This window comes from Euleptes europaea, unplaced genomic scaffold, assembly GCF_029931775.1.
Source record: "Euleptes europaea isolate rEulEur1 unplaced genomic scaffold, rEulEur1.hap1 H_1, whole genome shotgun sequence".
NCBI classification, from domain to species: Eukaryota; Metazoa; Chordata; class Lepidosauria; order Squamata; family Sphaerodactylidae; genus Euleptes; species Euleptes europaea.
In genome coordinates this window covers 1,791,072-1,815,798 of record NW_026612049.1, presented here as the reverse complement: position 1 = coordinate 1,815,798, position 24,727 = coordinate 1,791,072, and the positions used below count along the sequence as shown (strand labels likewise).

Sequence of the window (24,727 nt, the reverse complement as noted above, 5' to 3'; positions counted from 1 at the left end):
TGATATTTGGAATCACCAGCCCTCCTCTTGTTTTCTCATTTAGTAATATCTTTAACCTTACTCTTGGTCTTTTCCCACTCCACATGAAGTTGTTTATTGTTCTTTGCCATGTTTTCAGAGCTTTTTGCTCTATAAAATTTGTAACATTGGAAATAGAAAAACCAGTCTTGGCAATGCATTCATTTTGATTGTAGATATTTTTCCCAACCAGGAAATTTTTAACTTTTTCCATCTTTGTATTATCTTCTTCAATGTCTCTCCAGATATAGTTATCCTTAAACAGTGCCATTTTGCCCTGTTGTAACTACACAGTCTGTTATTTTTTTCTATCGCCACTTCATCCTCTTTAGTTGCTGTTAAAAACATTATCTTTGTCTTCTTTTTATTCAATATATATCCCCCAAATTTTCCATAACTATTTATTTGCTCCATTGTATATTTTAAAGAATTAATCGGTTGCATTACTGTTATTAAAACATCATCCGCGTAACTTTTCATTTTGTATTTTTCTTTATACCAGATATGCTTATATCTTGTCTGATTTTTATAGCTAATATTTCTATTGCTAATATAAATAGGATTGGCGATATTGGACACCTTTGTTGTGTTCCTTTTGCTATTTCAGTTTTTCCAGTTAAGGATCCATTTATTAATATTCTAGCATGCTGCTTTGCATAAATGCTTTGCATCCAATTCAAAAATTCTGTTCAGTCCATATTTTGCAGAACCTTCAAAACACCCAAGACACATTGTCAAAAGCTTTCTCTACATCCAAAAACATAAATGCAGTTTTTTCTTTATTTCTCTTAGAGAAATTACATTAAATAAATTTAAATAAATCGCATTAAATAAAAATATGATATTATTTTTCATATATCTTCTTGGTACAAATCCTGTTTAAACCTCATGTATTTCATCTCCTCCTCACCAGATGATGAATGCAAATCGGCTGGGCTGGGAGACAGAGGAAGAGCTGCTGGCAAGGTGAGGTAAGTGTTGATTTTTGCCTTTCCTAAAACTGATGGGGAGCATTAACTGAGGTTGCTGTGAGAGGACTGTGTTTGAGGGAGAGTGGGTGCTTGTAGCCTGATCGTAGTCTTCTAAACAGGGTTTTTTGATTGGTTCTGGGTGGAGCTTGTGTGTGAGAGGCGGGGACTGTGAGCATTTAAATTGCTAATGCTTCTCCTAGCCAGAGGCTGAATGTAAATCAACTGGGCTAGGTTGGAAGATAGAGGGAGAGCTGCTGGAAAGGTGAGGCGAGTGCTGATTTTTGCCTTTCCTAAAACTACTGGGGAGCATTAACTGAGGTTAACAGCGAAATGGCCAAGTTTGCAGATAACACCAAATTATTTAGGGTGGTTAAAACAAAAATGGACTGTGAAGAACTCCAAAAGGATCTCTTCAAACTGGACGAATGGACATTAAAATGACAAATGAGATTCAATGTGAGCAAGTGTAAAATTATGCATATTGGGGCAAAAAATCCCAACTTCACATATACATTGATAGGATCTGTGCTGGCAGCAGCAGACCAAGAAAGGGATCTTGGGGTGGTGGTGGCTAGCTTGATGAAGATGTCAACCCAGTGTGTGACTGCTATGAAAAAGGCAAATCCCATGCTGGCCATTATTAGACGACGAATAGAGAATAAAACTGCTGCTATCATACTGCCCTTGCACAAATCTGTAGTGAGACCACACTTGGAACACTGTGTACAGTTCTGGTCACCACACCTAAAAAAGGATATTGCAGAGCTTGAGAAGGTGCAGAAAAGAGCAACCAAAATGATCAAGGAACTAGAGCAACTGCCCCATGAGGAGCAGTTAAAACACTTAGGGCTGTTTAGCTTGGAAAGGATGTGGTTAAGGGGACACATGACAGAGGTATATAAAATTATGCATGGTATGGAGAGAGTAGACAAGGAGAAGCTTTTCTCCCTCTCTCCTAATACTAGAAGATGGGGTCATCTGCTGAAGCTGGAGGGTGAGAGATCCAAAACAGATAAAAGGGAGTATTTGTTCACACAACACATAGTTAAATTGTGGAACTCCCTGCCCCAGGATGTGATGATGGCTGCCAACTTGGAAGACTTTAAGAGGGGAGCAGACATGTTCATGGAGGAGAGGGGTATTCATGGCTACTAGTAAAAATGGATACTAGTCATGATGCATACCTGTTCTCTCCAGGATTAGAGGAGCATGCCTATTATATTAGGTGCTTTGGAACACAGGCAGGACAATGCTGCTGCAGTTGTCTTGTTTGTGGGCTTCCTAGAGGCACCTAGTTGGCCACTGTGTGAACAGACTGCTGGACTTGATGAAACCTTGGTCTGATCCAGCATGGCCTTTCTTATGTTCTAAGGATCATTTCCTTCTTTATGTATTAAAGTTATGTTCGCTTCTTGCAAAGTGGGTGGTATTATTGTTCTCTCTTGAATTTCTTTCATTCCTCTTTGTAGCGGAATTGTTAATATTTCTTCAAAGCATTTATAATAAGTTGCCATTAAACTGTCTGGTCCAGGTGCTTTGTCCTTAAGTTTTTTTTTAAATGGCAGAATTGATTTCTTTCATTGGTATTGCTCAATTTAAAATCTGTTTGTGTTCAGATGAAAAAAAATTAATTAGTATTTCTGCTAAATATTTCTCTATCCCTTTAGAATTTATATTCTTTTAATAGAGATTCATTAAAAAAATCTTATTTGCTGTCTTACTTCTTATTCCTCATAGACAACCTAATTTTCCTTCTTAATTCCAGGTATGCTTCTTTTTTCATTTTCTTTTCTCAATCAGTATGCTAAATATCGTCCAGGTTTATTTGCTCATTCAGAATGTCTTTGTTTTTAAAAACCTACTTGTTTTCTGCGTTTCTTTTCAATAAATCCAGTTGACTGTTTCTTTCCTTCAATTTTTTTTAACTTCTGGTAGTTTTGTGCTCCTGTTCCACAATTTTTAATTTCTCTGTTATTTACTTTATCGCTTGTTTCTTTTTTGTAACAGCTATTGCCAGTAAAGTTCCTCTAACAAAGGCTTTACTTGCTTCCCATGTTCTTGTTGCTATAATCTCATTTGTGTTCTTTAGACTAAAATATTTTTGTTTTATCTCATCTTGTAGCAGCAATGCATCATCTCCATCTTTTCTCCTCATTTTTTAAACATTTCTACAGGGATATGATCTGCCATGGTTTTTGGTTATATTTCTGCTGTTTCTACATTTATAATTGTCTTTGATATCCAGCTCATATCTATTCTTGAATATGATTGATGTCTGTCAAAAAAGTTTGTATATTTTTTCTCATCTGGGTGTAACACTCTCCAAATATATGTTAAGTTTATTTTCGCTGGGAATGCATAATTGATCACGAGGTACTCCTGGAATTTCTTTGGGGCAAAAAGCCCCTGCGCATAGTGTTTTGAGAATTTGACTGCAAATACTGTGCAGAGCAGCAGGTCCAGCAGACACAGGCCATGCATAAAAGGCCTAAGTGTCTAGATGATGTTTTCCAAAAGAATTTGCAAACCAGGGTAGCTGGGATACAAGCACATGCACATTTACCATGCATCAGCAGAAAGCGTATGAGCACAGGAGCAACATATTCTTCTGGTGGCAACTGCTCATACCTTAAGGGGCGCTGATCCCCACCTGTGGGGGAGGCTTCAGAGGGCACTTGGAGCATCTGCTGAAAAGCCCCACCCCACCCCATCCATGTCCAAAACACCTCCCATAGAATTTTGAAGCCTAGCTACTGAACATACACAGAAGCATTGAAAATAGAATATGCAATTAGAAAACAACTGATTTCCTAACGCAGACCCACTACTCCAACATGAGAATTCAGCCAAGAGACACACCAGTCACCAGTTTGAAAATGAACACATGTCAAAATAACCAGCAAACACATAACCTTAGTTTCAGAAGTAGTAATTAAGTGAATTGGTGTCTGTTCTGCAAAATAAATACTCAGTTCTGGTTACTGTGATTTGCTTGTTAAGCATTAAAATCAAAGCACCCTAGGTCACTTTTTAATTGTTAACATTTCAGTATTATTTGTATTAATATAGAGACTAGAAGAGAGCCTGTGCTGTGTAGTTAAGATGTCAGATTAGGATCTGGGAAACCCAGGTTCAAATCTTCACTCGTGCCATGGACGCTTGCTGGGTGACTTTGGACCAGTCACCTACTTTCAGCTCTAACGCTGGCTTGTATTCGGATGGGAGACTTCCAAGGAAAATCAAGATTGTGATGCAGAGGTAGGCAATGGCAAACCACCTCTGAATGTCTCCTACCTTGAAAACTCTATGGGGTCACCATTAGTTAGCTGTGACTTGACAGGGGGAAAAATAGAGACGAGGCTTAATGCCTAGTCATTACAAATGGGAAAAATAATGTTGAAATGTTCAAAATAAAAAAAATGTTCTAGGATGCTTTGATTTTTGGATACCACACATCTCTTGCAATTATATCACCCTGTCTTCACCCTAATGAGTAATCTGGTAAGAACACAACAAAATAAATAATTCTAACCTCTAAATCAGTTTCTAACAAATACTTTTGTAAGATCCAACAGAAACACATTATCTACTTTCCATATGCCTTTTTTGGCTAATTATCATTGCTAAAAACAGGAAATCTGGGTGAAAACCAGATATTAACAAATGGATGCTTGTGGAGCTATCATTACAAGTGGTCACAATGACATGCAGAAGTCAGTGGCTTGGGCCCAATGGAGGATTTCACCTATTTCCCCTCCTTTTGCAGACCTCTGACTCCCCCTCATGTGGTTCCTCTATCCATCAGAAGCAGCATTGGTGGGGGCAGCAGGAGGAGGTGAGGAAGTTGTGCTCTGTAGACAGAAATCCCTTCCATTTGTGGAAACTACAGGTGGATCCCAGCCACTGGATGCTACAAGCTGATATAAATTAGAGTTAGCCAAGCAGCAGGCGCCTTACCAGAGGCAGTAATGACAATCAGCTCTATGTCTTGGAATTCTATGTGCTTCAACAACTGAAATTGCAAATTAAATTTGTTGGAACTGAAAGAACTATACTACAGGAAGTATCTGCTAATATAACCTTGATATGTATTTGTCTTTCTGTCTCTCTGAATGGGATGTAGATGAACAGAGTAAATACAATGTGGGCTGAACTCATTATAATAACAGAACAGAAAATTACCTGACAGTGTGAGAAGGAAAAATGTCTAGTTGTAATATCCTTTCTGGCTGCTCCCCTAAGCTGGCCTGGTACTCTTCTAATTGCTCTGCTGGAACATACGTAATGCTGCAACACAAAGCATAACATGTAATTAAGATGCTGCAGGTGTCTGGGAGAATGGTTCAGCAATCAACTGAGGTCTGACGTTTGTGATCAATAACCCAGTTCAGCCAAAATGGTTTGTTTTTTAAGCAAACAAGATTCTCTTTGAACTCAAGGAGAGTAAGAAAAAATCCAGACTATTTATTTAAATTCTAGGGCTTAATTGGATTGTATACTGGACTGTATTAATTGGAAGACACAGCAAAAATTAACATTTAGAGTGTGAGAAAAGAAATTCTACATGGGTCTAGTTAACTTGCATGAATTTCTTCTCCCACATGTAAGTCCCCATGATTTAAACTATTCTGAGCTCCCAATGCCATTTTTCTCAGGTTAGATTGTTTGGCACCTGATGTAGGGCTTTCTCAACAGCGGCCCCACAACTTTAGAATAACTTCTCTAAGGAAGCGCATGAGGTTCATGCTTGATGCTTTTCGATTAAAGCCTTCACATTATCTAATGTCTTTGACAGTTAATGCTACTGGATTTCACTGTCGTTTTAATATTTTGAAATATTTTAACTGGATCTGGTCTTTGTTTTTTGGATCATTTGGAAAGGAAATTTATAGTTGTGAAAAATAATGCCTTTCTTATGTCACAAGATCAGCCCTGTTGGATCAGACCAATGGTTCATCTAGTCCAGCATCTTGTTTCACCATGTGGTCAACCAATTGCTCTCGGAAGCCTACAAGTAGTGCACAGAGACCAAAGCTTCCCACCCATTGTTCCCTCTATAATCCTGGTATTCAGAGGGTTACTGCCTGTGAATATGAAGGTTCCATTTAGTAATCATGCCCCTGATGAATTTATTCTCATTGAATTTTATCCTCAATTAATCCCCCTTTGAAGCCATCTAAATTAGCTGCCAATACTACATCCTGTGGCAGGGAATTCCATAAATAATTGCTCATTGAGTGAAGAAGTATTTCCTGAATCTGCTGCTCACTAACCTCACCCCTTCCCCGGTTCTCATATTCTGACAATGGAAGAAAATGATCTCTCTCTTTTTTCTACCCCATTGCAGACTTTGATCAGCCTCTATGTCTCCTTTGGCCCATGGTCAAACCACTGGTGCTTGTATCAACTGAACTGCAGTGAAATTATGCACAACATGTGCAAAATATTATTTGCAGCTAAAATGTAGTTTTTGTCCTTAAGGGGCTTATGTAGGAGACTGAAGCAATAATTAATAAGACAAGTGGGATGGTAATAGATATGGAGAGAAAAGAGCCCTTATAACATATGCAATGCAATGAAAACACATAATTGAAAGACAAAGTAAAGTGGAAGTAACTATAATCTTGTTTTGCTTTTAAGGAGGGAAAGTTGCATCATAGTGACAAAATAATCAAAACAATTACTGCTTTAATCAAACCAAAATTGATTGCCTTTTGGTAGCCAAGGTATAGGAAGTCATTAGTAGAAGAATAATTTCCAAGCTCTGCTCACAACCTGAGTTCAATCCCAACAAAAGTTGGTTTCAGGTAGCCGGCTCAAGGTTGACTCAGCCTTCCATCTTTCCGAGGTTGGTAAAATGAGTACCCAGCTCACTGGGGGGTAAAGGGAAGATGACTGGGGAAGGCAATGGCAAACCACCCCGTAAAACAAAGTCTGCCTAGTAAAAGTCGGGATGTGACGTTGCCCCATGGGTCAGTAATGACCCAGTGCTTGCACAGGGGACCTTTACCTTTTTAGCTTCCTGGGGCAGTTGTCACAAATTCTAAATCATTGACTAAACCAGAAGACAGCAGCAGAATGGGCCAGCTGCTCAGAATCGCAGGGTATTTGCTTGGTGGAAAAGAATTTAGAAGAAGGATCTGGTAAAAGGGCAAAAAAGTTCCTGCCCCATGCACTTTGTATTTCCCCAGCTGCTGTGACAGAATGCAAACCTAAATCTGAGAAGGACTGGACTATTTGAATGTCAGCCCTGCACTCAAAAAGCATTGATGTAAAGCTAGATTCATATTCGGCACAAAACAAAGTCACAAGATGGCTGTAAATGTGATGCAGCATGCAAAACAAGTGGAATGTCAGTTGCATGCATGATTTGACAGTGATACAAGAAACCTGCCGCACATACTGAGACAGGAAATGTATCAGATAAGGCAATGTGTGATCACATTCAGGACAAATTACAGCACAGCCCATAAGCTTAATAAATAAATAGACTTTTTTGGGGGGGGGGGGAGGTTATACAGTGAAGGAAATAAAACATTAGTGCAACAAAAAATATGACAGTGAGATTAATCCAGATATCAGTACATCTATGATTATATCAGTGCCTATAATCTTAGGAAAGAGTGTTTGGGGTGGAATACATGAAATCAGCATATGTCAGGTGCAAGTATCCTTACTAGTGTGCAGTGAACAATACATGCCCAGTATAAGGCATATTATAAATCATACTGAGTACATTAATATAGTGATTCCCAATCTGTGATATATTAATATACATTAATATAGTGATTCCCAATCATATTAGATGGACTCTGTACTCAATGGACTAGAAAAGGACCCATGATGGAAAGGGAGATCTCATAAACTATCAGTGTACAACTCCTAAAAATCACCTTATACCTTTAAAGACAAATTCCATCCAACACTATGTGATTTGGATAGAGGAGAAGAAGAGTTGGTTTTTATATGCCGACTTTCTCTACCACTTAAGGAAGAATCAAACCAGTTTACAATCCCCTTCCCCTCTCCACAACAGACACCCTGTGAGGTATGTGGGGCTGAGAGAGCTCTAAGAGAGCTGTGGCTAGCCCAAGGTCACCCAGCTGACTTCATGTGGAGTTGGGAAACCAACCTGGTTCACCAAATTAATGTCCACCACTCATGTGGAGGAGTGGGGAATCAAACCTGGTTCTCCAGATCAGAGACCACCACTCTTAACCACAACACCACTGCTATCTTTGTTAAATGTCTCCAAGACACTACCGGAACATTGTAATGTTTAATTTAATTGGGTAATGAATCAGCTAATCAATTATGTTAATGCACTTTAAATGGCTGCAAGCATCTGTGAGCATGATGTATGGTATATGATATATAGCACTGTACCTATATCTGGATATATCCCGGCTATTTTGAATGTTATGGAAAGCATAAATGATTTAACAGACAAGTTGGAACACAGAGCTATAATGAGCTTTTGAATCACCAATACTCACACATAAAAGGGGGCCTGATCATCAGCAGGTGTTGGAGAAGATCTAGAATGTGAAGCATACGACGCAGCATCTTTTTACAATGGTGTTAACAAATGTCAGTGACTTGTGCTGAATGTGAGATGTGTGCACACATAGTTTAAAGTGTGCACTCCCTATTTTCTTCCTTCTTTCTCCACTCTTCACCTCCATTCTATTTTCACCTCCTCCCAATCCCAGAAAGCATCTGCTCTTTATTGGAGTGTATAGCAGTGATTATTAACAAGCATGAAAAATAGAACTGCAATCAATCTTTTATTCCTTGATCAGAGATTCATCTCCACATGTTCGGTTAAGGCAGGTGAATTCTGAAACAGCTCAGTAATTATCTGGCAGATGTTACAAACAGCTGTTGCTGCTACTGCTAAAAGCAAAACCCTGGATGTTATTCTTATAGAAATGTAAGGTGGTTTGAGAAGTGATGCTACATATTGTGTTGAGGCCACACATATGCTTAGGAAAAAATGTGTGTAGATAAGATAATGAAACCTATAAATGAAAGTGAGGTTGCTCTTGAACTCATAGGCTGGAATCCTAAATAGACTTCCCAGGAAGTAAACCACCATGTGGGTCTTAACTGGGAGCATTTGAGCAATCTACCTGTTTGTAAATGTTTGTCAGGCTGACTCAACTCAGAAGACAATAGGCATGCAATTTAAACAAGTGGTGATCTACCCCTGGATTTAACAGTTGTAGATTAAACCTGTTAATTATGAAAGATATCAAATAAATCAAATTCTTCCTTCCCTGAAATTAAGGGGAACTTATGGAATACAATGAAATGTATTAAATACACCTATTCTTTGGAATCCTGATTTATACTAAAACAATAATTCATTTGCAAATGCCAACAGAAAAATGTTTGTAGCAATATGGTTTTAATTGACAATTCTCTTATGTACCCATTTTAAACAACTGTTTTCCTGATGTTTAATCAAAGATGTACTGAACATTATCCTTAATATCATGTGTCATACTTTCTGTATTCAACCACTTTTACAGAAATATTTACACTTTTACCACAGAGATATTCCTCAAAGTCAATTATCATTGGTAAGGAAAAATCAGCCATGAAAATGTCAGCTAGGATTGTTAGTTGATCTGTCTGACAAGAAGTTTTCAGTCACATGATGTGTACATGGAGGGTACAATACAGAGATTCCTGCTGCAACAGGAACACAGCAAATGAGCACTTCTGTCATCTTACTGGGGCACCCAGTGACTGAGGCCTCACATGTGCACACACTAGGCTTTTCAGGGCAAGAATAAGTTGCATGCGCTTGGGCTGCTCACTGCCTCATGTGAGGAATGGAAGCCATGAACTGAAGCATCTGGCAACTAGAAATGTGGTAGACTGGACTCCATCACCTCCCGCCACTTGCCATTCAGTGAAAGCAGCTTGTACGCCTGATACCATCACTGATCAGAAAGAGAGGGAAGGAGATCAGTAGACCAAATCTAGTCTCTCCTCTCCTATCACTTGCCACTCCCTCTGCACTCTGCATAGGATCATGATTGCACTCATGGTGGGTATTAATTCTGATTGTGTTCCACAACTGGTTGCAAACATTTGTTCTTGACTAAATATTCAATACAAACAGTGCAACGATGAAGAGAAAACAAATTATTTTTCCCAAAACAGAACTCTCAATCATTTCAGTGGATAGGCGGTTCTATGTATCTTTCACGAGCTACAACGTGCATGTCTCAGAGACTGCTTTTCCCATACGAGTAATCCATTTTTTAAAATAATCAGAGAATAAGCCACTTGAACTACCTTTTTTGTGTATGTTAGTCTTGTAAATTAAACAAGGGTGAAAGGCAAGGCAGTCCTTCAGCTGTGGTCCTGGCATTGTGGAATCAGGTGAAAAAAATGCAATTTCTTTTTTTTAAAAAGGCACTGAGGGTTCAGTAAAATTGTGAATAATTTTAAATGATCGTTTAAAATGTTTAGATTTTACTTAAACATTTTATGTGTTCTTTTGGGAAGATTGTGTGCAAACTTTATGAACTGTCTGGTTTTTTTTGAAAAAGGTAACACCTATAAAAATAAAATACGCTGGGGAAACTGGAAGCTGCACCCTGGAAATGACAAGGTGACCCTTACAAGTGGGTGGATTCCATACTGAGCCAAGACTCAGTGATAAAGCATTTGCTTTACATGCAGAAGGTCCCAGGCCCAGTCCCCAGCATCTCCAGCTAAAACAATCAGGTAGTAATGGGATCTTTACCTGGACCCTAGAAAGCTGTAGCCAGTTAGAGCAGACAATACAGATCTTGATAGACCAGCAGTCTGATTCAGTATTAGGCAGCTTCATGATAGCCTATAAGGTTACAAACCTCTGGAGTATCACCATGAAATCCTTGAATGCCCATTAATATCTACACAAGTGTGTGATTCTTTCTTATTAACCTTACTCTGGCCATACTTATTCTATGCACAGTAATTCCTATATTCGAAAATTAAATTCAAAGTTAATGATTTTTTAAGAAAATATAAACTTTTCCTTCATTAAAAAAATATTAACCTGCCACACAGTACTCCTGAATGCCAACTATAATCATATTTCACTGTACATACTTTATATCTGGTCCAATGAGAGAATGTCTTCTCAGTATGGCCCGTGCCTGCGCATTTGTTAAATTAGTGGTAGGTTCTTCATTAATAGACAGTATACAGTCTCCTACACCAATCCGTCCATCACGACTTATAGAACCGCCATGGATAATGCTGCGGACTATTATTCCAGAGCCATCTTTATTGGAACTTACAGTCATCCCTTTAAGAAAAATTAAACACAGGTGGGATCAATATACAGCTACTATTATATGATGATAACCTGCACTGAACCACATTCAATTTAGGCTTTATAAAGGTGGAGTGGTTCTTTTGTCAATATATAAATAAGTACATAAGTCACCTCTCATTTAACTCAGTTATAAACTTGCTACCCTATGAATGGAGCAGTTATTATGGCCTCAATTCAAGCAAATTTGATATTTACTTTCTCCACATCTGGGAACAAGACTTCCCTGCCTACACAATTATGCACTGTAACATAGATTGGGCAACATTCAATGTTCATTCAGCTCAAGTCATAAATGGGAGAGATTCAGAAGGCCTTAGTCTCTTAAAAGATAAAGGCAAGTCTTGTTACGTTTCTTCTAGAAGATGAGAACAATATAATACATGAAATAAGAATACAATACTAGGAGGTGAGAAGGATTTATATGCAAAATGTCCTTTACACATCTTTTATCAAACTGGGTTGGAATACTATACTATACACTGAGAGCCAGTGTGGTGTAGTGGTTAAGAGCGGTGGACTCTAATCTGGAGAACCGGGTTTGATTCACCACTCCTTTGCATGAGCGGCAGATGCTAATCTGGTGAACCAGGTTGGTTTCACCACTCCTACACATGAAGCCAGCTGGGTAAACTAGGCCAGGCACAGTTCTCTTAGAGCTCTCTCAGCCCCACCTACCTCACAGGGTGTCTGTTGTGAGGAGGGGAAGGGAAGGTGAGTATAAGGCAGTTTGATTCCTTCTTAAGTGGTAGAGAAAGTCAGCATATAAAAACCAACTCTTCTTCTTCTATACCATAATCTAATAACTAGAAATATGTAGTTTTATTTTTAAGCCTACTCTAGCCTTTCCAACTAATTCTAACCATACAAATTGCAACATTTGAAAATTAAAGTTCAAACTTCAAAGTTAACTACTGATTAAATTAAAAGCATTTATGTAGATTCAAGGTAGCTGATCTAGTGAAAGCTCAAAGCATATTGTGGTAAATCACAGAATGAGCAAAAACGATTGGTGTGTGCATTAAGGAAGAGAAAAGCATACTGTTCACACAAACACACAAAGAGTCCATGTCCTCCCTTCACATAATACTAGGTGGAAAGGAGAATGTACAAACTTCCTTCACATAGTTTCTCTAATCCTATTTGTTGTGGATATGGAAGATCCAGGCAATCACAGAGATCCAACTCTCTCAGGGACTTCTTTACTCATTTCAATAGCAGGAGCAACTCCATGTTTGCAAAAGGGTGACACTGCATAGGTGCACCCTCGACAGTTACGAAGGGAAAGGGCTGCTCATGCAGCTTAGTATGAGCACTGAATTGAATGAGGAGCTCTGAGGTAGTAGCAGTGAAGCAAATCTAGAATTTTTCAGCTGAAACAAATAAGGGTTGATGCAGTATCTAGGAAAACTGAGGAAAACCACAACAAAAATGTGTGTGCAGCAAGCAGGTAAGATACATACCTAGACTTGAATTGCCCTTTGCAATAGTAATAGTCTTTTCAAATTTGTTTTTACTTGTACTTAGGGTTGTTGAACACCTCTCACCAGGTGTTAGGTTACTATTTCCCATCAAAAACACTTGATCCTAATAAGAAGGAAAACAGTGTTAGTTCATAACAACAAAAATCTGGAAAACATGACTGGATTCTGTGCAATTTAGAAATTACAGATGGTTCCCAATCTGCCAGGTATTCATGTAATAAAAGAACTGAACATTTCTAATTTGCTTAGAAAGCTCTTGTTGCTTAGAAAGCTTTTAAATTCATCATACAGAGCTAAAGGAAAAATAAGCTACGATAGTGGTGTACTGCTAAAACATCAGCATGTTCACAAGTTCCATTGCAGTGAGGCAACATGATAAAATAGCAATTTCCTACACTGCTGGCAGCAGCATAGAATTGGCAGGAGCCTATGCCAAGCTCTATGGTGTTGCCAAGCCATAGACCCTCCTGATCCTGTCCAGATGCCACTATTTGCTCTAATTGGGAAATCTGCACATAGCTATCAGGGTGGGTCGGCACTGCTTGTGTTGCTTGATCTCACATCAACGTTAGACATGGTCGACCATGAGCTGTTAACCAACTGCCTTGCTGGAATTGGAGTGAATGGGACAGCCCTTCAATGGCTGTGTTAATTTATCCAGGGCCGGGGAAGGAGGGTGGCAATTGGGAAGAGGCTTTCCGCACACCACTCATTGGTGTGCGGAGTCCCACAAGGAGCAATTCTCTCCCCAATGCTTTTAACATCTATATGCACCCCCTGGCCCAGTTGGTCCAGAGTTTCGGGCTTGGGTGTCACCAATACACTGATGACACCCAGCTATCAGGAGGCTGTGGCGAAATAGCTAAGGCAGAGTTGCCTGAAGATGAACCCACTGAAGACGGAGGTCCTGTGGCTGGGTCGATGAGGCATGGTGTGGAGTTTCCAAATTCCCACTCTTAACAGAGTACAGCTCAAACTGGCTGCCTCTGTTAAGAGTCTGGGGTGACTTTGGATGACTCCGTATCTATGGAGGCCCAAGTCACGCAGAATGCTAGGGCAGTGTTTTTCCATCTACGCCAGACCTGGCAGCTGGCTCCCTACCTGTCTCGTACTGACCTAGCCACAATGATCCATGAGATGGTCACCAATAGGCTAAACTAGGGCTGTTGAAAAAAAAATTCGGTATAGTTCGGCTTCGGCAAAATTCAGCCTGTTTTTATTTGGGCCGTGCCGAAGTCCGAACTCCCCCGCTTCGGATCCCCGGAAATTCGGGGGGCTCCAGAGTTCGGGGGAAAATTCGGCCCCCCGAGCGCCTTCAGGGGGATTCCCTGAAGGCGCGTGGGGGGGCCTTTAAACAAGCCCCTCTGCGCTGTCTGCGCTGGCAGCGCAGAGGGTTTCCAGACCCCCCCCACCAGCCCTGCCGGGACTCCCGGCAGGGCTGGGGGGGGCTTTAAATAGATCTGCGCCTCCCGCTTTAAATAGATCTGCACCTCTGCGCTTTAAATAGATCAGTGCCTCTATTTAAAGGGCCCACAGCGCGCCTCCAGGGAAGCTCCCTGGAGGCGCGCGGGGGGACTTCAAACAGATCTATGCCTCCCGGCCGGGAGGCACAGAACTATTTAAAGGGCCCGCCGCGCGCCTCCAGGGAAGCTCTGTTTAAAGGGGCCGAATTCACCAAATTTATTCGGGAACACCCCGAACTCGGCGAATTCGGCTCCCCGGCTTCCCCTTTTTGAGTTCGGTTCATCCGAACCGAAAAACCGCCAAATTGCGGGAAATTCGGCTGTTTTTCGGTTCGGACCGAACCGAATCAACAGCCCTAGGCTAAACTATGGCAATTCCCTCTACGTGGGGCTACTCTTGAGATTGTTCTGGAAACTGCAATTGGTCCAGAATGCGGCTGTGTAGGTCCCAACTAGAACGTCAAGGACATCACATATCCAGCCGGTGTGCCACCAGCTACACTGGCTCCAGATTGAATTCCATATCAAGTTCAAAGTTTTGGTCTTAACTAGGGTTGTGCAAAAAAAAAAAACCCAAAAAAACCTGGTAAATTTCAGGTTTCCATTTCCCCCCAATAAACCTGGAATAAGCCAAATACCCACATCGGTATTCAGCTTACTGAAAAATTCAAGTCCATTACGGGGATTTGTTCGAAGCTCCTGTGGGGGCATTTGTTCAGACAGCGTCCCCAACTTTGCAGTGTGGCTGCAAGGAACTCTCCTTAGATGGTAACCAAAGTTTGGTGAACTTTGGGACAGGGGGTCCAATTTTATGGGCTCACAAAGGGGTCGCCCCTCCAGCCATTTGCGAGCCAAGCTGTCCATTGGTTTTCAGGTTCAGAAACCGTGTTGCTGAAGACTGGTGAAAAGAGCAAGGTAGTCATAGTGGAGTGGTTAGGGTTTTACTCCCTGTTCTCCTCCAGGTGCCTTGGCATTCTCACTCCGTCACCTGAGCTACTGTGCCTCAGGCTGAAAAGAAAGCGAGGAGGCAGAGAGGGAAGCAAAGGGCACACAGGCTTCATGCAAAATGAGGTTTCACTATGCTGCTGGCTGGCTCTGGGCTGCCAATGTAACCGTATGATCCCTATCATTTAATAAATAGGGTATTAGTTCAGACACAGAGTTACTAGTCCTATCTGTTGTGTGTGTGTAAAGTGACGTCAAGTCGCAGCCGACTTATGGCGACCCCTTATGGGGTTTTCAAGGCAAGAGACTAACAGAGGTGGTTTGCCAGTGCCTTCCTCTGTATAGCAACCCCTGGACTTCCTTGGTGGTCTCCCATCCAAATACTAACCAGGGCTGACCCTGCTTAGCTTCTGAGATCTGACGAGATCAGGCTAGCCTGGGCCATCCAGGTCAGGGTAGTCCGATCTGTTAGAAGAGGAATAATAGATCTTGATCTTCGATCCTCATAAAAAAAACATTCCAGAAGCACGTGTGCTAGAAGAACATGAGCGGGTCCTTTCCAAATATGGTAGGTTCATGTATCTACCTTGCATAACTATAGAAGGGTTAGCATTCAGTCTAGCAAGAAAAAAAAGCTCTTAAAAATGAGTTGTCAAGAAATAGGTATAACCAGGCAAGCAACGTGGGGGAGGAATTCAAAAAAACTGAGGCGAGCAAACGCGACAAGCACAAAACGATACACTAACAGAATCAATGTTTTTAATAGCTTTTAATTTCAGAAGGCCTCTGATTTCCCAAGATCTCTTATTGTTGTAAAAATAAGAACGCTGAGGCCGAAGTTATTATCAACAAAGCTTTATCAAATCTCTTAGGGAAAGGTAAACGGGACGTTCCTATTAAAACAATAAAATCCTATCTCCTTCATAGTCGACATAGAAAACATTAAGTTACATTACCAATTAAGGCATACAGGTGCTGAGCAGGGCGCAGCACACACACACGCAAGTCAGGCTTTCGCTCTCTAGCACAGTGAAAGTAATCAGCTATTATCTAGCTTTGTTTCCAGAAAATAAAGCTCGTTAACCGGCTCAAACAGAATGATGTGATTCAAAACTTACATTAACCCTATAATGACTGAATTTAGATCTTGACTATCTCAACAATCATATCCTACACTACACCCATCAATGACAATTTCTAATCAAAAATTTTTTGCCATGAGGATCTATACAAGTCATGTCTCAAACCAGCCTGAATTGTAGCTTAAAGGAAAACAACCATGCCCTTGCTTCAAGAGACATTTGGCCAAACTCCGAACAAAGTACAACACCAGCAACTGCCTCAGTAAAAGGCTGGCGAATTGGGCTAAAACCAATGAAATGCATTTCAACAAAGATCAATGTAAATTTCTGTCTTTAGGTAGGAAAAATCAACTGCATAATTATAGGACGGGGGAGACTTGTCTTAGCAGTAGTGTGTGCAAAAAGGATCTTAGGGTCTTAGTAGACCAAACACTTAACATGAGTCAGCAATGTGATGCGGTAGCTAAAAATGCAAATGCGATCTTGGGCTGAATTTACAGAAGTATATTGTTCAGATCACGTGAAGTGATGGTATCACTTTACTCTGCTCTGGTTAGACCACACCTAGAGTACTGTGTTCAGTTTTGGGCACCACAATTTAAGAAAGATGTAGATAAGCTGGAACGTGTCCAGAGGAGGGCAACAAAGATGGTGAGGGGTCTAGAGACCAAGTTCTCTGAGGAAAGGTTGAAGGAGCTGGGTGCAGAAGAGAAGACTGAGAGGGGATATGATAACCATCTTCAAGTACTTGAAGGGCTGTCATATAGAGGATGGTGCCGAGTTGTTTTCTGTTGCCCCAGGAGGTCGGACCAGAACCAATGGGTTGGAATTAAATCAAGAGTTTCTGTCTAGACATTAGGAAGAATTTTCTAACAGAGCGGTTCCTCAGTAGAACAGGCTTCCTTGGGAGGTGGTAAACTCCTTCCCTGGAGGTTTTTAAGCAGAGGCTAGATGGCCATCTGTCAGCAATGCTGATTCTATGAACTTAGGCAGATGATGAGAGGGAGGGCATCTTGGCCATCTTCTGGGCATGGAGTAGGGGTCACTGGGGGAGGTAGTTGTGAATTTCCTGCATTGTGCAGGGGGTTGGACTAGATGACCCAGTGTTGCAGGCAAGAATATATAAAAGAGTTATTTCCATTGTCAATATTATACAGCTATCAGAGAAAGGTTCATCTCACCACTAATTCATAAATCTCCCAGCCAGTATGAACAGTTCCATATGTCATCCCTGCTAATGGATGTCAACTCAGATATAACATATTCAGTTGCTAGATTCTGTGCCGCTGCAACTGACATACAATGGAGGAGAGGCTGTGCTAACCAGCAGATTTGAAAATGAAGGCAAACAGTTATATTATATGTGCTCTCCTTTACTTACCAAGTGGTTCATTCATTAAACTAACTAATGAACCAGCATGTTTTATTCAGATGTTTTTTTAGACGACTGTAAATTGGTAACTTACCTATTTTACTTGTGCTGGTCATTGACTGTAATAAAATTTCTATTCTATTCTATAAAAGAGTTCGTAGAATTTTCCTATTTAAAGTCCATAAGCACAGCCATTCAGAGGCTTTTTTCATTTGAAAGTGAACAAGCCTAAACATTCTCTTGCCAAGGACTTGTACTGTTGTACTCTTGTGCCAGAATTACAGTCTGCACTCTCTGTCCTCAAATGTTTTCTCTTTCAGAAATACTTTTGCTCTGACCAAATCTTGGTACTTTGGCAGTATTTTCTGCTGACTGTGACCTAATGATCACCTACTAGTCACCTACTAAGCAGGACTCAACTACTTTACTCACTTAAAAAGTAAGTCTTTTTATTGATGTACTCCAATGTAATTGTGTATATATATATGTATATGCAAGTATTACAAAGTCTTAATATTCAATAACAATGTATACAGTAAAGCAAGCAAGTTCTACATACCATTCAGTTTTAAAATCCAACACTTAAAATATAACTGTTAAAGAAGTCTGATTTAGTTCAAAGTATCTAATTCACACTCTAGAATAATATATTTGTAAAGCCATACATACCAAAACCATCTTCTGAGACCCTCTGAGAGAGGTCTGAAGTAGTAGCCCTCTCCTTGCCTGTATGTATACTGTTTCAATCACCTTCAATGAGGTTGACTCTGACGATCGAGCAATTGACGTTTTTATTGCACATGCTCAGTGGCCTCCCATTGTATTACCAAATAAGGTCTTCCTCTTTCACCAGGCTATTTTGCTAAACTTTAAACAATCAGTTTTGAGCTTTGCCATCTCTCTATATAATCAATTTTATCATCATTCTCATCTCCAGAAAAATATGTTGAGATTGAACCCATTGATTAATTAATAGCATCATGTTTTCATGTTTAAATCATAATATACAATTATTGTTTACATTACATCATTACATCTTAGTCAACCTATAATACCCTTGGAATGGATAGCATTTCTGCACTCGAAGTCACTGGAAAGGCGAGAATCAAGCACACATTTCTGTAACTCAAGAATTATAGAAAGTGCTGCTAAGCATTTCTCATCAGCCACTGAAAAGGCTGGGAAAGGTCATAGAAAAAGCCAGAATGTGCTGCTAGTATATTGCAATGACTCTGAAACATTTAAGAGCATAAGCCTCTGGCAAAGAATATCCAGGCTAGGGCTGTCGATTCGGTTCGTCCCGAACCGAAAAACAGCCGAATTTTCCCCAATTCGGCTGTTTTTCGGTTCGGGATGAACTGAACTCAAAAAAGGCGGTAAACGGGGGAGCCGAATTTGCCGACTTCGGGGTTTCGGCAAATAAATTTGGCAGATTCGAGATTCCCCCCGCACCTTCACGGGGCTCCCCTGAAGGCGCGCAGGGGGCTCTTTAAATAGATCTGTGCCTCCCGGCCGGGAGACAATCTATTCCAAGCCCCCCCACGCGCCTCCCCTGGGACTCCCCTGAAGGCGCGTGGGGGGAAGCTTTAAATAGATCTGTGCTTCCCGGCCGGGAGGCACATATCTGTTCCGACTCCCCTGAAGGCGCGCGGGGGGGCGAATTTTCCCCCGAACTCTGGATCTCGCCCGAATTTCGGGGATCCGAAGCAGGGGGAGTTCGGACTTCGGCACGGCCCGAATCAAAACGGGCCAAATTTTGCCGAATCCGAATTTTACCGAATTTTTTTTCAACAGCCCTAATCCAGGCTCTCTTTCCTTTTAAAAGGAAATTAAAAGCTTCTGCTTTATAATTTGCAGTTTGTATGTGTAATTGGGTTTTATATTGAATAATTCTGCATATGTACAACACTAATACCATAGTTCATGTGCTCTAATAAGTCAAAGCCTGTAACAGTTTGAATATAACAAAATGGTCTTATATAGTCAAGGTAAGATTCATTTTTATCGTATTCTTCAGAATATGAGAATGCTGGTAAAACCAACCATTATAGAAACATAACAAAGACACAAACTGACTGTTTAGTATGAGTATCTATGGTCAGCAAATGACCTGATGTGGACAGGAACTCCTTATATGGGTAAGCACAGAAGAACTGCTGCCCCAGGTAGCATACACTTCACGTGCAGTTTTGCACAAACTCTCAAGCTCAGATAAAGCCATAAAACTAAATCCTGCCAAGGGCAGAGAGACACTGATCTTGAAGGATATAAAAGGAGGAGCTTTCTAGCCAGAAGAGAGAGAGTATCTTACAGGTTAGAACCCTCTAGCCTAGATGGATCTCTCCATCCCTTGAGTGGGATGTAAGCTCTCAGACTTTGATCCTTGAGTGGATTAAGGCTGTTAGAGCTTTCCAGTCCTCATGGACTGGAGGAGCTTGGATCTTTCCAAGTCTTTGCATAGACATGGAGGTTCTAAGAGCTCCCTATAGATATCTCCATCTATTGTATGGAGGTACTGAAATCTAGTTAATACTTGCATGTATTAAGAAGTTTTCACTAAGATCTATCCAGCCCTTATAGGCATGGAAGTTCTTAAGACTTCCCTTAGACTAAGGTCTTACACAGAATACTTCCCTCAGACTAAGGTCTTACACAGAACTCTTTGATCTCCACATGGCTTTAAACTTTACATAGCTTTCTAGTTCTGGCAAGACCTAGGGATTCACACACAGATCTCTCTGATCTTAGCATAGATCAGAGGCCTCTCATAGGCTGAGAACACTCACAGATTTCTCTATAGTTTCATGAAGCTGGTCCTGGCATGGACTGAAAATATACTCTATAGACTTCAGTTCTTACATGAACTCATAGAATGATCAGCGATTACTCTAGACTTTGCATACACCAAAGATATTCAAAGACTAAAATAACAAATAGAGGACCTTAAAGGTCTATTCATCCTTAACATGGATTGGGAACTTTCAGGTCTCTCTAGTCCTGCTGTACTAGGGAGGTTCACAAATGACATAATTTGGTAAAGTATGCCAACTTATTTTATGATATTTTAACAAGATTTCTGTAAATGTTGTATTTTCTGAATGAAATATTACTGTTTTAAGGTTTGAAACTCTCATATAGAGGTATAGAGATTGTTTAAGATTGCTTGCATACATGTACATGTTTAAGACTCAATGTCTGAACTTTGTAACATTTTTAAGACTTTGTAACCATCTACATGCATACATATTATATATACTGTACATACATATACATATTTACATATTTTTGAGGCAATTCAATAAAAAGCTGACTCCGGTAAGAAAGCAGTTGAGTCCTGCTTATTAGGTGTCAAACTGAATAAAATAACATACTTCTTCTCAGGAAGGGGTCGATTCTAAGAGCATAGGCACTGAAACGCACTGACCCGCTTTACCTGGTGATCCCTTCTAACTCTTTGATTCTATGAAATAGAAGCACCAAAAATAATAATTGCAATAGTTTTTAGATTAAACACTTGAATAGCTCCAGGGATACATTTCCCACCTTTGGTATAAAAACAATTAACAATTGCCCCAACACAAGGTTTGATTGTATTAGATACAGCTTTTTGGTGGAAGTTCCAGCTCAGATTATAAGAAAAGAGAATACCAAGATAAACAAACTCCTTAACCTGATCAACAACAATACCATCTAGTACCCAACAGAAAGAAAGCAGTTGTCTCTTCTTAGAGAAGATCATAATATTTGATTTATGGTGATTTATTGGAAGACCTTCTCTAAAGCAATACTCAGAAAAAACTGTAATGATCTTTGCAACCCAGCTCTTGTATGAGACAAAAGAACTGCGTCGTCAGCGTAAAGCAATATTGGAATACTATGGTTTGCTAGCTTTGGTGGGTGACAAACCTCTTGAAAATTCACTGCTAAATCATTCAAATACAAATTAAACACTTCGGGTGGAGGTTGGCGAGCCAGAGGGAGTGCTACATAAGTGCGCTCCTCAATTGGCCCCCCCTAGTTGGGACCCCAAGGATTGGGGCCGGGTGAGAACCCCTCCTGGGAACTCCCCCTCTCCTCGAGAGAGCCAGGCGTACTGGCGAGCGCACTTTTTCAGAGCCATCCAGTGATTTCAGCGCGGGGGGTAGCAGCAGGACCGACCAGGCTGGCCTTCACCATCTTTGTGTAAATGTGTGAATGAGAGATGGGTGAGTGCTGAAAAAAATTCAAGCCTCAAAGATTTGCCAAATTTGGCTTACTTCAGGATTATCAGGAATAACTAAGAAGGGGGGGGTGAAGAAATTTACAGGGGAGATTGCAGCGACGGCGGGGAAAGCGGCAAACAGCCAAACAGAGTTGAACGGGAGGAGCGACTGAAAGGGGGGGGGATAACTTCAAAAACGTTTTAAACGTTCTAAACGGCCCCAAAACTATAACAAAAGCATAGGTGGATTCCTAACAAAGGTGAAGGGGAGAGGGGAAGACTGGAAATATTGGAGAAGATAAGGCAAATCAGCTTAAGTCCGCAAATCAAAATCGAAACTAAAAGCGGATGGTGAGCGGAGAGACGGGCGCCATTATGGAAAGCTAAGTGCTTTGTGATTTCAACAAGCGGCTATCGTCCCTCATCCCCATATCATTTCAGCAGATCACCGACTCCTAACCAGAGCCACAAAGCAGACAACTACAATACCCCCTCGAACCAAAAGTAAAAAGCAAACTTCAAAGCCCCCCCTTCATTACCGAACTCTATCTCCTACCTAGAAGCTGAGTGCTGATCTAGACAAGGACGACATCTGAAACGACAGCACCATCTTGTAGCCAAAGTTGGAAAAATATTGCAAGACTTTCTTTTCCCATCTAATAACATAGGCTAAAGTCAACAGCAGTGCTAACCTATAACTAGTTCCCTGATAGCTAAATTGAAACCAAGGAAGGCCCCGGGTCCCGATGGCCTTCCTGGCGAAACATTTTCTGTATTCCCAGAGAGATGGGCCCCAGTTTTGGCCGCTCTTTTTACTAAAATCAATAAATGTGGCCAAATACCTGAGGAATGGACTACGGCTATTGTGACCCCAATTTTTAAAAAAGGGGACCCAATGAATCCATCAAATTTTCGCCCTATTAGTTTGCTCTCAGTGGATGGCAAATTATACGGCAGCAATTTATTGTTTAAGTTGCTTATCTGGTCCCCCTCCCAGATAGGCCGGGAACAAATAGGCTTCTCCAAGGGGAAATCTACGCTAGACCACTGTGCTGTTCTTTTTCACTTGGCCAGTAAGTACAGCCACCAAAAAGGGGGGGGGGAATTGTATGTGGCCTTTCTTGATTTGAGAAGTGCATTTGATTCAGTCCCCAGAGAGCGCCTTTGGCGCAAATTGGCTGGTATGGGAATTGATCCACGCCTACTTCTTTTTATTCAAAACCTGTACTTTCTCTAACAGCTGCCAAATTCGGTATAATAGGTCCGACCAGCTTACTTCCCATATAAATTATAACAAGGGAGTCAAACAGGGCTGCGTTTTGGCTCCCCATCTTTTTAATTTGTATCTAGCTGACCTTGCCTCCTATTTGGAGAAAGTTGATGGTCATCCCCCTATTTTAAATGGCCAGGCTATCCCCATGCTTCTCCCCATGCAGATGATGCAGTACTTTTATCCCGCACTAGAGTAGGCCTAAATCACCTTTTGCAGGCTTTTGCAGTCTTTTGCGATGAAAACTCCTTAATAATTAATTTTGACAAATCAAAAATTCTAGTGTTCTTTAAGTCCCATAAGATCTGGTCTTGGGTGCTGAACAGAAATAATATTGAGCAGGTTAAAGCGTTCAAGTACCTTGGTGTCAACTTCCAGAGCAATTTAAAATGGAATAGCCAGATGAATCAGGCTATTAATGCAATGAGACATTGACCCGGTGCTGTCACAATTTTTTTTTATTCCAGGGGTGGTCAATATGTGCCAGCCACTCTTAGAATCTACAAAGCGAAGCTGCTTCCCTTGTTACTTTATGGAATTCCCACTTGGGGGGTAACCCACAACCAGAAGCTAGAGTCAGCCCAGTCTTCCTTTCTGTGGTGAATATTGGGAATTCCCAACTGTGTCCCGTACCCCGCTCTTTGTCTAGAGACAGGGCTAGGTCTATTAGAAACTAGGGCCTGGTTACTTATTTTTAAGTTCTGGTTAAGGCTTCACTATAGAGCCACCCCCCTGAGTCTGACGTGGCATATGCTATCGGATCACTCTGTTTCACCCTGGAGCAGGAATATCAGTGAGAAAATCAAATCCATGGGGGTATCCTTCGAGGCGCTACTCCTCCTAAATGAGGTGCAAGCCTTTAGAACTCTAGAACTAAGGATTACTGGCACTGAAAAACAAACGCTCCTTGCTAGAGCTACAAACTCTTGCTCACCCTTAGCCCTTGGTATCTATCTGGCTCTGGGCTCACTACCTAGCTACTTCTGCACCCTGACCTCCCCTTTCTTGAGACATCTTTTTATGCAAGCCCGTCTAAATATTCTCCCCACGGCCTGGACCACAGGCAGATATGCCAGAGTCCCCTATGAGAAAAGGCTGTGTTCTTGTGCCTCTGGACAGGTTGAAACCGTGGCCCATGTTCTACTACACTGCAAGCATGGCTCACCTTTAGGGGAACAGATTATTGAACCCCTTCTGACAGATTGCCCAGGTGGCACTGATAAGGAGTTAGTTCGATTTCTTTTAAGTGGTATTTATCCCCAGGTTACTACAGGGGTTGCTAGCTTTCTGAGACTTATATTAAAGTTGTTTTTTTTTAATGTTGTAAGGAAGAGATGTCCGTTCAAAGTTTATAAATATCCTTTTAACCTCAATATGTATTTACTTTTATGCCAATAAAGGTGTGATTTGATTTGATTTATTCATTTTAATTGTTGCCTAACATCAAGTAGTGCTATTACCCCACCCAAAACTACAATATCTTTACTGCATCTTCTGCTAACTAATGAGATATAATACCATAGACACTATCCCTTAATTAATGAATTAATATAGTCAAAATAATTCTAATTAATTTTTACTA

At 40.8% G+C, this 24,727-nt stretch overlaps 1 protein-coding gene across 1 annotated transcript in view; it reads right to left on the bottom strand.

Moving 5' to 3' along the window:
* Positions 1 to 24,727, bottom strand: part of LOC130492892 (multiple PDZ domain protein-like) — a 202,872-nt gene that overhangs the window by 71,129 nt on the left and 107,016 nt on the right. The window contains exons 21-23 of the mRNA XM_056866653.1: positions 12,792 to 12,915; positions 11,103 to 11,301; positions 5,172 to 5,276 (exon numbers count right to left, since the gene is read on the bottom strand). Coding sequence (XP_056722631.1) covers positions 5,172 to 5,276; positions 11,103 to 11,301; positions 12,792 to 12,915 — 428 coding nt within the window. The remainder of the gene's footprint in view (positions 1 to 5,171; positions 5,277 to 11,102; positions 11,302 to 12,791; positions 12,916 to 24,727) is intronic.